This window comes from Syngnathus typhle, linkage group LG18 (genome assembly GCF_033458585.1).
Source record: "Syngnathus typhle isolate RoL2023-S1 ecotype Sweden linkage group LG18, RoL_Styp_1.0, whole genome shotgun sequence".
NCBI lineage: Eukaryota > Metazoa > Chordata > Actinopteri > Syngnathiformes > Syngnathidae > Syngnathus > Syngnathus typhle.
In genome coordinates this window covers 1,368,175-1,383,001 of record NC_083755.1, presented here as the reverse complement: position 1 = coordinate 1,383,001, position 14,827 = coordinate 1,368,175, and the positions used below count along the sequence as shown (strand labels likewise).

Below are 14,827 nucleotides of genomic sequence, written 5' to 3'. Positions count from 1 at the left end.
ACGGAGCCAGCAAGCATAGCGCAAAAGTAAAAAACATCATAAACAAAAAGGCACAAACAATAAATAATAAGAGTAATAATAAATAATAAATAAACAGATAACACAACAAATAAGAGCCAGTGTGCATACAGACAGTACAGACAGTAAAAGTACAAGACGCTACGCAGAACGGGGGAGCGAGTTCAGGATCCTAACAGCCTGGAGTACGAAGCTGTTTGAGAGTCTGGTGGTGCGGGAGCGCAGGCTTCTGTACCTCTTCCCAGAGGGCAGAAGCTCGAACAAAGAGTGAGCGGGGTGACCCACATCACTCACAATCGTGGTCGCCTTGCGGGTGAGATGGGAGGTGTAAATGTCCTTCAAGGAGGGGAGCGAAGCACCAGCAATCTTACCAGCCGTGTTCACTATGCGCTGCAGGGCCTTCAAGTTGTAGTCAGTGCAGCCGCCACCCCAAACAGCAATACAGCTGGAGAGGACGCTCTCAATGGTGCCGCGGTAAAATGCAGTCATGACGGCCGGAGGAGCGCTCGCTCGCCTGAGTTTCCGCAGGAAGTACAGGCGGCGCTGGGCTTTCTTTGCCAGTGATGCGGTGTTGGTGGACCAGGAGAGATCCTCACTGATGTGCACCCCCAGGAACTTGGCGCTGCTCACTCTCTCCACCACAGCACCGTCGATGGTCAGCGGCAGGTGTTGGGTGTGACCCTTCCGGAAGTCCACAACAATCTCCTTGGTCTTGTCGACGTTCAGCAGGAGGTTGTTGTCCCTGCACCACGTGGTCAGAAGGTCAACCTCCAGCCTGTATTGAGTCTCGTCTCCCTTGGTGATGAGACCCACCAGAGTCGTGTCGTCAGCAAACTTCACGATACGGTTGTCGCTGTAGGTTGCAGTGCAGTCATGCGTCAGGAGGGTGAAGAGCAGCGGACTGAGCACGCAGCCTTGGGGGGCCCCCGTGCTCAGCGTGATGCTGGCGGAGATTTTGTCGCCAACACGTACTACCTGTGGCCTCTGACAGAGTGTTTACAAAATGACAATAAAGTCTGTCTAAGTCTAAGTCTATTCATTCTCACAGTTACGGATGCCAAGGCTGCGCACCTTTCCTATTTGCCAAACGCGGTCAGCGCAAGCCTCCCTTTTTTGTTCGACCTTGATGGAGACTAATATGGCCACCGAACATCTTGACAATCGCACTTGGCGCTTGCAGTGTCCCGGCTTGTCCCAGGAATTTTAGGACTAAAATCCTCCATCTGGGGTTGGGGAGTGGGCAGGTTGTCTCCTGTCTCAACAGTGTTCAATTGTATCTGTGTTTTTGCCTCAATCACACAGCTAAAATTTCTATCCTCCATCGGATCTGTCGCCAAACTAGAGTCCACGTTTTATGGGACTTTCTGCTATACTTTTCTCTTGTGACGGCCAATAGCGATGTCCCAGACATCAAAGTCCCGTCAGTGCCTCCTCCTTGGGGCATTTCTCATTCATCATTCTCACCAGACATGTCACTCACTCCGCTGTGCACATTCCCCATTAAGTTTTATGTTACTGTTCCCTTTTTATTTGTTGTTTTTTATTTATTTTTTCTGTTTTTTATTTTACTTTTTTTTGCTGTTTCTATTTGGGGGCCATTCCCCCTTCAAAAGTTGCATTATGACGACTTTTGACTAGGAGAGACAACTTCCTCCTGGAACAAGCCATGGCCACATCAGATTTGTTTTTAACTGTCCACCTCGGGGAACCGACCCCTTCTCTCCCCTTGCATGAACGCTGGACGACACGAAGCTAGTAAATGCTGGCTTTCTAACGACTCGACTCTCGGAGACGACGACAACCTCCCCACAAACTATTGTATGTCAAATTAGGTGTACCAGCACCTGGCCTTTCTCGTTCGGATGCCTTTTTTCAGCAGAAATTACACATAGACGACTTGGACCCATTAAATGTTGGCTCTTTAATGACTCGACTCTTGGAGACGATCGCGAACGACATAGCGTTCACATTGTTGAGAACCATGAACAGATCTGATATTTGACCCCTAGACGCATCGGTTGATAGCAAATCAATATCATTGGTAATGCTCAACAAATCTAGCTCAGGTGTATCACTTCTTTGGTTTGTAACCGTTTCACAAAATGGTTGCAAATCTATATCATCAATGTTTGTTAGGAAATCTGACTCCGCTGAGGAGAGGTTACAATGATCACGAGCTGAACGTTTCCATTTTTCTTGTCAGAAAACTTTCCGTTTTCGTAAAATTCACGACAAATTTTTCCCCATTCATTCTTAATGGGACATTCAACATTTCACATTTACGTCGTTCCAATGTGAAATTCACCTCATTTAGCACATTCGAATCACATTCGGAAAGATTCTCGACATTCCCAAAATTGCCAAATTAAAAAAATTCACGTTTTCACGTTTAAAATTTCCACAAAACTTCGTTTTTCACCTCTAATTTCTACATTTTTTAACGGATTCAACCCAGTCCAACTTTCAACTGTTCATCTTTTGCCTACCTATTCCACAGCTTCCCACTTACCAAAAATTCCAAATTTTCAAATTTGAAATTCAACCAAATTCTCCAAAATTTCGTTTTTCTACTCTAATTTCTACATTTTTCAACCGATTCAACCCATTCCAACTTTCAATTGTTCATCTCTTGCTTACCTATTCCAGAACGTCCCACTTACCAAAAATTCAAAATTTTCAAATTTGAAATTCAACCAAATTCTCAAAAATGTCGTTTTTCTACTCTAATCTATTTCTCTACCGATTCAACCCATTCTAACTTTCAACTGTTAATCTTTTGCCTACCTATTCCACAACTTCCCACTTACCAAAAATTCCAAACTTTCAAATTTGAAACTCAACCAAATTCTCCAAAATGTAGTTTTTCTACTCTAATTTCTACATTTTTCAACCGATTCAACCCATTCCAACTTTATTCACTTTGTTCACGATTGTGAGTGATGTGAGTCACCCCGCTCACTCTTTGTTCGATCCCGCACCACCAGACTCACCGACAGCTTCATTCTCCGGGCTGTTAGGATCCTGAACCCTCTCCCCCCTTCTGCGTAGCGTTCTGTACTTTTGCGCTATATTCTGAATGTCTGCTGTATGCACACTTGCTCCATTTTTGCTCCTCTTATTTATTGTGTTATTTGTTTATTTATTATTTATTCATCACTCTTATTTATTCATTGTTTGTGCCTTCTTGTTTTTCTTTTTTTTCTTTTGTTTACTTGTATGTATATTGTGTACTATGTCTTGTGACCGTGGGATAGTGGGAACGTTATTTCGATCTCTTTGTGTGTCTTGGCTTGTGAAGAAATTGACAATAAAGCAGACTTTGACTTTGACTTATGCATACCATATTCACCCTCTTCACCCCCACTTCCACTCTGCTTACACAATTCAACACTTGACCCCCACTTCCAGTGTGGCGGCCATCTTGGATTGACCCCAAAGTACCCCAATGAACCCAAAATGAACCAGAAGTGACCCCAAATAAACCGGAAGTGACCTTGGGTAAACCGGAAGTGACCCCAAATAAACCGGAAGTGGCCTCAGGTAAGTCGGAAGTGCCCCTTATCAAACCGGAGGTGACCCAAAGAAACCGAAAGTGCCCTTTTTAAACCGGAAGTGACCTCAAAGAAACCGGAAATGACCTCAGCTATACCAAAAGTGCACTAAATTAAACGGTAAGTGCCTCAAATAAACCGGAATTGACCTTATTTCAACAAGAAGTGCCTTAGATGAAACCAGAAGTTACTTAAATATAACATTTGCTCTAACTTTTACAATTTTTGTCCGATTCAACCTGTTAGGGTGTTGCTCACTCTAACTTATTTTGCAAGAACCACACTGGAGTCAAGTTAGTCGTTTTAGGCACCTGCAGGCGGAGAGTTCACTCGTCGCTGTGCTTACAGCGATGGTCGAATGAAGTCTGACTCAGGCCTCGTCAGGCGCTTATTTATTGAGAGAAACAGAGTGGGGTTGAAAGTGGGGGTTTGGGAACACACAGGTTGGGTGAAGACGGTCCCCTGCTGATCAAAGCATAGCAGGGGACCTTTTACGACGTTCTATAAACAAAGCAACTTTGATTGCTTCCTCTGCAGCTGGTCAATAAGTTGAAAAGATCTTACCACTTTGGTCAACTACTTTTGTCTAGACAGGACAAGCTAGTTAAATTATTACAGGTTACATTCCAACATAATCATACGATGAAGATATTCTGCAAACCCTAACACAACCCGTTTCAACTTTTGAACTCCAAAGTGAACCTGTTGAACCTGTAGTTTTTGTTTTGTTCCAAATTTCAAACATTTTGGCTGGAAATGTTTTTTAAATTTCCATTCATTCTCTATGAGCCGTTCAACATTTGCTCCCACCTCTACATTTTTTAAATGATTCAACTCGTTCCAACTTTTCATATTTTTGCTTTCTACTTACCAAAAGTTAAAAGTTTTCAATTACGACATTTACGGCAAATTCTCAAAAATTTCGTTTTTCAACTCTAGTTTCTACATTGTTCAACCGAGTCAACCCATTCCAACTTTCAACTGTTCATCTTTTTTCTACCTATTCCACAACTTTCCACTTACCAAAAGTTCAAAATTTTCAATTTTGAAATTTACGCCAAATTCTCAGAAATTTCGTTTTTCAACTCTAATTTCTACATTTCAACCGATTCAACCCCTTCCAACTTTCAAATGTTCATCATTTTCCTACCTATTCCACAATTTCCCACTTCCCAAAAATGAAAAAAGTATTTATTTTGAAATTCACCACAAATTCTCCAAAATTTCGTTTTACACTTCTATTTTCTACATTTCTCAAATAATTCAACTCGTTTCAACATCATTCGGCAGCATCCCCCAAGACATTATTCATAGTCTTTGCCTTCACACGCAATTTCTCCAGAAATTGCATTTTCTAGTTATATTTATTATTACAGATTGATTGATTATTTTTTATTTATTTAATTTAATTATTTTTTTGTTAAAAATAAAGATATTTGAGAACATTGGAATGGTTTATCAGCGCTTTTCTTGTGGAAAGTCTGAAGTCATTCAGCTCTGCAGGTCGCGGTTTCTTTGGGACAGGGACGATGCACGATGTCTCCACAGCTGAGGCACCACACCTTTTTCCAGGCTGATGTTGAAGATACCTGTAGTGGGTCACCCAGCTCCAGACGCAGGCCTTCAGCAGATAAGGCGAGACCCTGTAATGACCAGTAGTCTTTCTGCGGCGGAATCTTCTGAGCTGTCCACTCACTTTAGCTGCCATCACCCTGGGTGGAAGGGTATCCATCCACCGGCCTGCAGCTGAGTGAAGGAGTAGGGGCGGATGGGGAGCAGAAGGGGCTGGCGGGATTGAGGGCGATGACAAGCAGGTGGTGTTGAATCTGCCGGCTCGCCCTTTCATTCTGCTTTGGGCCAATGATCAACCTCATTTTGTCCCACACCTCCTTCATGCTATTCCTCTGCAGCTTCTGCTCCAAATTCTTTCTATAAAGTAATTTTGCCACCTTGAGCTGGGCCCTGAGCTACCGCTGCACTTGCTTTCGTGCCTGCTTCACACCGACCTTTAAGGCCCGTTTCTTGCGATTGAGGAGGCCCTTGATTCCACTCGTAATCCAATGCTTGTTGTTGGTATAGTAGTGGACTGTCCTTACTGGCAGAAGTTAATGTACTCAGTGGGACGGTCAACAGCCTCCTTAACGTCCTCAATGCGTGGCACCAGCAAAACATCCCACTCGGTAGTTCCAAAGCAATCCCTCAGAGACTGCTCAGTCTCAGGCGACCACTTCCTGAACAGGCGAGTGGTCTTTGAACATCACCTCAATGTAACACTGCACCCACCTGGAGAGAAGGGACTCGTATGTGAGATTGCTGTTTGTGGACTTCAGTTCTGCCTTCAACACCATTGTGCCACAACGTCTCATCAGCAAACTTGACAAGCTGAGCCTCAGTACCTATCTCTGCAACTGGCTACTGGACTTCCTCTGTCAGAGGCCACAGGTGGTACGTGTTGGCGACAAGATCTCCGCCAGCATCACGCTGAGCACAGGGGCCCCTCAAGGCTGCGTGCTCAGTCCGCTACTCTTCACCCTCCTGAGGCATGACTGCATAGTGAAGTTTGCTGACGACACGACTCTGGTGGGTCTCATAACCAAAGGAGATGAGACTCAGTACAGGCTGGAGGTTGACCTTCTGACCACGTGGTGCAGGGACAACAACCTCCTGCTGAACGTTGACAAGACCAAGGAGGTTGTTGTTGACTTCTGGAAGGGTCACACCCAACACCTGCCGCTGACCATCGACGGTGCTGTGGTGGAGAGAGTGAGCAGCGCCAGGTTCCTGGGGGTGCACATCAATGAGGATCTCTCCCGTCCACCAACATCGCATCACTGGCGAAGAAGGCCCAGCGCCGCCAGTACTTCCTGCGGAAACTCAGGCGAGCGCTCCTCCGGCCGTCATGACTACATTTTACCGTGGCACCATTGAGAGCGTCCTCTCCAGCTGTATTGCTGTTTGGGGTGTTGGCTGGCTGCACTGACTACAACTTGAAGGCCCTGCAGCGCATAGTGAACACGGCTGGTAAGATTATTGGTGCTTCACTCCCCTCCTTGAAAGACATTTACATCTCCCATCTCACCCGCAAGGCGACCACGATTGTGAGTAATGTGAGTCACCCCGCTCACTCTTTGTTTGTTCACCACCAGACTCAACAACAGCTTCATACTCCAGGCTGTTAGGTGCTGAACTCGCTTCCCCTTTCTGCGTAGCGTCCTGTACTTTTGCGCTACGCTTACTGTCTGTGTTAGGGTGGTGTTCACTCTAACTTATTTTGCAGGGACCACACTGGAGACAAGTTAGTCATTTTAGACACCTGCAGGCGGAGAGTTCACTCGTCGCTGTGCTCTCAGCGATAGTCGAATGAAGTCTGACTCAGGCCTCGTCAGGCGCTTATTTATTGAGAGAAACAACGTGGGGTTGAAAGTGGGGGTTTGGGAACACACAGGTTGGGTGAAGAGGGGTCCCCTGCTGATCAAAGCATAGCAGGGGACCTTTTACGACGTTCTGTAAACAAAGCAACTTTGATTGCTTCCTCTGTAGCTAGTCAATAAGTTGAAATGATCTTAGCACTTTGGTAAACTAATCTTGTCTAGACAGGACAAACTAGTTAAATTATTACAGGTTATATTCCAACATAATCATACGATGAAGATATTCTGCAAACCCTAACAGTCTGTTGTATGCACACTGGCTCCGTTTTGCTCCTCTTATTTATTGTGTTATCTGTTTATTTATTATTTATTCATCACTCTTATTATTTATTGTTTGTGCCTTCTTGTTTTTATATTGTGTCGTTTACTTGTATGTCTATCGTGTAATATGTCTCGTCACCGTGGGATAGAGAAAACGTAATTTCGGTTTCTTTGTGTGTCTTGACATGTTAAGAGATTGACAATAAAGCTGACTTTGACTTTTGACTTTGAAGCAGGACCAAGTTGTGATCTCCCTTCCCAAGTGCAAGCAGAGGGGTGGCACTGTATGCATCCTCAACGTTAGCGTTGAGCAGGTTAATAGTCTTGTCTTGTAACAATCGACATACTGGGTGAAGGCAGGTAGGGTCTTGTCCAAAATCACGCGATTAAAGTTTCCAGAGATCAGCAGCAGCAACACCTCAGGGTGCGGCATTTGCAGGTCAGTAACCGCCGAGTGGATGACGTCATACGCTACTCCCGTGTTGGCACGCAAACAACCCGGTAGCTCAACGCTAGCATCCGGTATGCTCGCAGTTAGCCACGTCTCACAGAAGCACAGCAAATTGCACTCTCTGTAGGACTTCAGTCTTCACCAGCACAACCAGCTCATCAGTCTTGTACTGCATTCATTAATTATTATCAAACTGTAATTTTACAGTAATTTTACTTACAACCTGGCAACATCAGACCTTGCATGTTTCGGTGGATTTGGGGCCCCCGAAAAAAATGGGTCCCATTCATCCCTTATTCCGCAAGATTGTAAAAGTTGCTTGGAATAACGTTCAGATTGTTCATTGCGTGAGCCTCAATTGTTATTTTTCTTTTTTTTTTTTCTGCTGACAGGTTTTTCCCTTTGTATTTCAGATACTACAATGGTAAGAGTCAAATAGTTGAATCCTAATCAAACAATAAAACTTCTAATTTGTATTATTGTTTGATGATACCTCTAGATAAATGTTGATATCCTATTGGTGGCCTTGTTGTTCACTGGAAATGTAGTTTTTCTTGTAGCCTTGTTACTTGGAATTGGGATGTCCTAAATTGAACAACTACACTTTAATTTGTAGTACAGTGTGATTTATTATTGTTTTTGTTATTATTGTTTACACAGTGTGCTGAGTCTAGATAATGAATGTGTTGCACATACAAAATAACAGATAAAACAATATATCCCACTATTGTAGTAGTAGGAAATACTCACTACATGCTTCACATCGCTTTGGCATCTGTACTTCCAGAAGACTTGTTGAAATAATTGGATGGTGAAGCACTACTCAGTCTGACCAAGGGCCTCATATGTTTGCTTCAACAAGCTCTCTGTCTAGCTCCAGAGAGTTCCTTTAACTCCCAATCATACATACCTTCCTTCCTTTCTTATTTTCTTCCTGTGTATGCCCGCGGGAGGCTCTAACCAGTTATGAGTAGAACGCCTTTGTTCTTTGTTTAGTCCAAAGAACTTCTTTCTCTTTAAGTCAACTCTGTAGCTTTTATTCATAGATTGTTGTTGATTGGGACTGTTTTTCTGTTATAGAAAAGACATACATGTTGAAGTAGTTGCATATAAGTTATCTCATATTTACTCAATGTTTTAGTAACAGCATGCAAGTTATCTCACATTTAATATCTGTTGAAGTGTTTGTACAAAAGGTATCCAATATTTACTCATTATTATTGTATGTTGTGTTAGTTTGACAAGAAAATAAATTTAGCAAAAGAAGGTCTAGTTGCATTGTTTCACAGGAAAACGGCACTAAACACGCTTCAAGATATCTGATCACAGTCAAGGACGAGTCAGCCAACACACGCATGCACACACAGTCACACAATTGTCTGTTTATAAACATTTCAGTTTAATGTTTTGAAAAAGAAAATACAATATTTGTCATCAACTCAACACACACAGAACGAAGCATGGTAGATGTGAGCAGGCATTCTGAAGCCAAGATGTCAGTGGCATGGTCACAGTTTCTGGATCGGTCTCAGTCATTTGGATGGAACAAACCATAATTCCGCCTTGGGAGGCGTGTAGTGTACTCGGCACCTTTCGTTAAAAACCTGAAACAGAGAGTGAAGACAATTTCTCACACTTGCCATTTCTACTTCCTCTTTTTCTGTACCATTGCTAGATAAGAACAAAAGGGGCCTTCTGCGATTAGTGTTGTGCGGTTGGCCCACTCTGTCATTGTGCTAACGTGGAGATGTTAGGTGCTAACGAGCAAGTGGAGACGTTAGATGCTATGATAGTTTCTTGCGCAAGCTTTTTATTTTTTCCTGTTCATGCTAAACCATGCGATATGAACATATCTGTTAGAGTTGTTAGGGTGGTGCTCACTCTAACTGATTTTGCAAGAACCACATAGGAGACAAGCAAGTCTTAGACACCTGCAGGCGGAGAGTTCACTCGTCGCTGTGCTTACAGCGATGGTCAAATGAAGTCTGACTCAGGCCTCAACAGGTGCATATTTATTGAGAGAAACAGAGTGGGGTTGAAAGTGGGGGTGTGGGAACACAGGATGAGGTGAAGCCGCTCCCCTGCTGATCAAAGCATAGCAGGGGGCCTTTTACGACGTTCTGTAAACAAAGCAACTTTGATTGCTTCCTCTGCGTCTAGTGACTAGTCAATCAGTTGAAAAGATCTTAGCACTTTGGTCTACTACTTTTGTCTAGACAGGACAACCTAGTTAAATTATTACAGGTTACATTCCAACATAATCATACGATGAAGATATTCTGCAAACCCTAACAGAGTGGTGCTCACTCTAACTTATTTTTGGAAGAACCACATGGGAGACAGTATGCCCTTTTTGAGCACTTGCAAGTGGAGAGTCATTTGTCGCTGTGCGTACAGCGATGATCGAATGAGGTCTGACTGCAAGAGAGTATTTATTGAGAGAAAGCAGGCTGGGTGTGACATTGGACATGTTTGGTGGTCACCTCAGCAACTGGTTAATCAGTGCGGAGGGTCCCAGCTCATTGTTTTACAAGGTTGTGGAAACAGAAATTAGTGGAGCATTTTAGATGACTAACTAAGCAAGAATGTTTGGATGTAATTTTTTTTGTTGGCGTTGATTTCTCCGACTGCCCATAAACGCTCCGTGCGCGCACGGGAAAGAGGCGTGCGGACGTGAAAAAGGCAGCTCTGTATGGGAGAGACGTTGAAGAGGAATAAAAACACCCTTGGAAACCAAAACTTGCCCCTCGTCGTGACTCGGAGCCACAACAAATGTTTCGGATTTGTGTAGGGTACATTGTAACCCAGGTGATCGAGCAAGCGTCTAATACAAAAGCATTGCGTTCGTATGGAGCGTGTTTGAAGTGAACAGCAGAGACGAAAGGAACAAGGCAACGTGTTGTGAAATAAAATATGACCGACCTGTAATACGCGTTTTGTTATTTGCTGATTGTATTAAACTATCACATTCATTGTCAGTCAAGAAGAGAAGAGGACTATATTGCTGAAGCCTTCGCTGTATCAAATTGATTTTTTTTCTTCCTCCAGAGTCTTATGTTTGACTCATTGACGTCAAATTGGCGCGCAGCTGCCCTATTGCCTAATTCTTCTGCCACTTCAATGACTTTCTTTCAAAATGCTACAGTATAACTTGCTCTCTTATCCATTCTGATGAAACTGCTAATTGAACCGAACTCTCGCTAATTAGTAAATAGCTGACGTGTCTTGCGCATCCGTTCTGCGCAGCTGACCCATAGTGCGCATGCACAGTCATACTGCTTCTGCATGACGTCCGGTCCGCGATGGAGATTAAAAAACAAACAATATTTGACAATAACACACCATCAAAGATTGCACCATCGCATCAAACGATGTGTCGTCAATTATGGATTTTTTTGACTAAGTGTGTTGGGACAGGATGGCTGAATGCGATGCGCGATTGACAACAAACAAGAAGAAAGGTGATTACAAGTTTTATTTCGGGGGAGATTTGTCGTGTCTCGTCCCCAGTTTTGCTATGTGTCTAGGTTGCCATAGTTTCTGTTCGCGTTGCCCCTCTCTTCCTGTGTCACTTCAATCGATGTAACGTGCTTTGTATTTAAGTCCTGTCTGCCCCTCGCTCACCGTCGGATCATTGCATGTGTTACTGTCATGATGTCTGTTTGCTTTCTGTTCCTGTCTTTGGTAATGTCACCCTGTATTTTTGTTCCACGACTTTGTCGGTCAATCCTGTTGTTGGTTTTGTTTTCTAAAAAAAATAATAAGAAAAATTAAAAAAAAAAAAAAAAAAAAAAAAAAAATTAAAAATCTTTTGTACCCATGTATAATGCGCACCCCAGATTTTAGGACAATAAATTCGTTAAATTCTGCGCACTATACACGGAAAAAACGGTAAATAAAGTTCCAACATAATCATACGATCAAAATAATCTGTAAACCCCAACAGTATCATTGACAAGAAACTAAGAGATACATTTGGAAAGCTTTGGAGATACGCTCGGGGCATGCACTGGCACACTACACCTTTAAAAAACTCAATGTGTTGCTCAAATTTGCTGTTCTGAAATTGTGTGTAAAACCGCCTTTAGACTGGGCAAAAGCTGGTTATTGGTTTAGAACAGGGGTGGGCAAACCTTTTGACTGGCGGGCCAAATTTGGTTCTAAATTTAGACCGGGGGGCCGAACCAGTAGCAGATGGATGTAGTGTTTGTGCGAAAGAATAGAAATGACATGTAAAGGTCATTGCATAAAAGGTTTGTACTTTTAGTAGGTAGTAAAGCATGGATATTCAAAAAATGCTTTTTGAAAACAAATGCATTTATTAACAGCATCTTCAACCTGTCTCTGGCCCAGGCAACTGTCCCAGTTGTGCTTCAAGACCACCTCCATTGTGCCGTTGCCTAAACACTCCTCTGCGAAGGGCCTCAACGACTACCGGCCAGTTGCACTCGTCTCCCACCTCATAAAGTGCCTCGAGAGGCTGCTCCTGGGTCACGGCAAATCTGGGCTCTCACCTTCTCTGGACAAACACCAATTTGCCTACCGAGCAAACAGGAGCACGGATGACGCCATCTCCTCTGCACTACATGCAGCCCTCTCCCACCTGGAAGAGAGCAATGTTAGGGTTTGCAGAATATCTTCATCGTATGATTATGTTGGAATGTAACCTGTAATAATTTAATTAGTTTGTCCTGTCTAGACAAAATTAGTTTACCACTGATTGACTAAACTCAGAGGAAGCAATCAAGGGTGCTTTGTTTACAAAAAGTCGTAAAAGGCCCCCTGCTATGCTTTTATCAGCAGGGGACCGTCTTCACCCTATCCTGTGTGTTCCCACACCCCCACTTTCAACCCCCACTTTCAACCCCACTCTGTTTCTCTCAATAAATAAGCGCCTGACGAGGCCTGAGTCAGACTTCAGTCGACCATCGCTGTAAGCACAGCGACGAGTGAACTCTCCGCCTGCAGGTGTCTAAAATGACTAACTTGACTCCAGTGTGGTTCTTGCAAAATAAGTTAGAGTGAGCAGCACCCTAACATTTTGGTGCCGAAACCCGGGACCCTCATACCCGCCATCTGGCTGACGGAGGAGGACGTGCTGCATTGTCGACAAGCCAGCGTCCTTTATGGGGACCTGGAAAAGAAAGTCCTGGGAAGAGAATTTCTTTGCTGGGCCAGCATCTTAGGTCTGCCTTCGTCTGTCAGAGGTGGTTTGACGGGGTCCCGCATTGCAGCGGACCGAGGAGACAAGTAAGTCATAGAAAAAAGCGCAGATACGGCTTTGGTTTGTCCGAGCTATGGATTACGGCTTTGGTTTGTCCGAGTTATGAGATACGGCTTTGGTGTTTCCAAGCTATGAAACAGCTGGGGTTCAAGTCCCAGTGGAAGGAACGGGCTAAGAAAGAGAACAGAGCTTCTTTTTCTTAATTGAAGAAGGGCGTAGATTCTTTTTTTTTGCCCGTTGTTCCAAGCTGTTTGCATGAATGTTGTGTGGTTGAGAGTGCGACTGGTAGGATAAATTGACTGAAAAGAGAATTTGGTGAAAGGTCAATTTAAACCTGCATCCTCAAAGAAAAGAAAAAAAATTGTAAAAATTGTATAAACCTAAAATACCAAATTAGGATGGGAAATAAGAACGGTAGATCTCTAGCTCTTGAAGAAGATGAGAAGTACATGGCGAGTAAATGTCGTAATTGTATGCAATACATGCCGAAGTGGAAGAAAAAGTATGGTGTAGAAGGGAAGTTGAAAGTTGAAGTGTGGAAGATAGTGGTTGATGTTTTGGAGGAGAGTGTAGATAGGATGACGAAGGGACAGAAAAAGAAAAGGAAAGAGAGAGAGTTGAATTGTGCTAGAATGTGGTTGAAAGCTTCGCAAGAGAGAAGAGAACAAATTCAAGAGACAAAAAATGGAAAGATAAAAAGTGATAAGACCACCATTCAATTAAGATTTGGTAAAGAATTCTGGGTGCACAGTGGCATCCCATTCGATGATGCAGCTGAGAGTGCTTATCAGCAACATCTTAGAAATGTGCTCCTCACTGTTTCACCCCCGACATAGGCAACTGGGTGAGGAAACACTTGGTGGAAGCAGACACTGCTTGCGTTGTGACAATTGAGAAAGGCAAATGTTCTGATGTATTTCATTTAGATGATGGTAATGATCTAAATGAAGATGCAACGATCTTCTTCCGAAGCTTCCAAAAGGGCAGAGGAAGAGTTAGAGACCAACAAGGCCGCAGGCCGCCATTCAATTCAAACTCCAGCTCAAATTTGGACTGTTGGAACTGTGGGAAACGGGGCCACTTGGCGAGAGTGTGTCGTCGTGTGAAATAATACCAATCAAAGGGTGGAGGAAGAGGCAGAGGAAAAGCCAAATTTTCAACATGTCAAGCTTCCCCCCCCTTTTTGACCGCTCATGCTAATACAGGGACATTGTATGCTACATTTAATGGAAATTATTGGTTGGTTGTGTTGTAAGATTATACAAACTTCTATATGCAAGATGAATCTGAGAGATTGAGTTCTTTGAATTTGAAATCAAGGAGAAAATTCTGATTAATTTGCAAGCGTTTTTTCTTTTTTTGTGTGGAGTTTTTTTGGATTGGTGGATTGTTCTATCAGGAACCTTGAGTTGAAAATGGTATGTGAATGTTGTGTGGAGAGCTTGAATGAATTGGGACCAATGTGATAGAAAGACTCCTTTTTGGAGACTGTGTGTGAGATGCAAATGAGCATTGATGACTGAATGCCCGACTGAAGGGAAAATACAGGTTGAATGGTTGAAATTGTTGGAGACTGCTATGGGCAAGTAGTTGAGCGACTTTGAAGGAAGAATTATTTTGAGTAAGTTAGATGCTAGGAAGGGAAATAAAAAACCCGAGCAAATACAAACGAAAGAAAAATAAAGGTTGCTTTTGACAAGAGTTGCAAAGAACAGATGAAGAACAGTCCTTGACCCGGCATTTGCGTTTGGCGGTCGTTGATGTGGTTCCCAGACCTGTGTCTTGTGGTTTGTCATTTGTAACGTTTGGCTGTTGTGATCCTCCCAAACAGACATAAGTGATTTGTGCTTTTGTTGTATGTTGTAATTGGTTGGTGGGAGGACTGCTGGAG

At 43.3% G+C, this 14,827-nt stretch overlaps 2 protein-coding genes and 1 long non-coding RNA gene across 6 annotated transcripts in view; 2 read left to right on the top strand and 1 right to left on the bottom strand.

The window, feature by feature from the left end:
* f3a (coagulation factor IIIa) overlaps positions 1-12,205 on the top strand; it is a 79,475-nt gene extending 67,270 nt beyond the window's left edge. For both annotated transcript variants that reach the window (XM_061304792.1, XM_061304791.1), the window contains one exon: positions 12,066-12,205. In XM_061304792.1, the coding sequence (XP_061160776.1) occupies positions 12,066-12,178 (113 nt within the window). In that variant the 3' untranslated portion in view covers positions 12,179-12,205. The remainder of the gene's footprint in view (positions 1-12,065) is intronic.
* Positions 7,708-11,993, top strand: LOC133171428 (uncharacterized). The gene is made up of 2 exons (XR_009718786.1): positions 7,708-8,136; positions 8,500-11,993. It is a non-coding gene; the product is annotated as an uncharacterized LOC133171428 (long non-coding RNA).
* LOC133171426 (protein MIX23-like) overlaps positions 9,088-14,827 on the bottom strand; it is a 75,064-nt gene continuing 69,324 nt past the window's right edge. For 2 of the 3 annotated variants that reach the window (XM_061304796.1, XM_061304797.1), the window contains one exon: positions 9,088-9,316. Coding sequence is in view for 1 of the 3 variants with exons in the window: in XM_061304797.1 (XP_061160781.1) it covers positions 9,245-9,316 (72 nt within the window). In the remaining 2 variants the exon portion in view is untranslated. Of the gene's footprint in view, positions 9,317-12,050; positions 12,316-14,827 lie in introns of all 3 variants that reach the window. The other variant, XR_009718782.1, reaches the window with a different exon arrangement.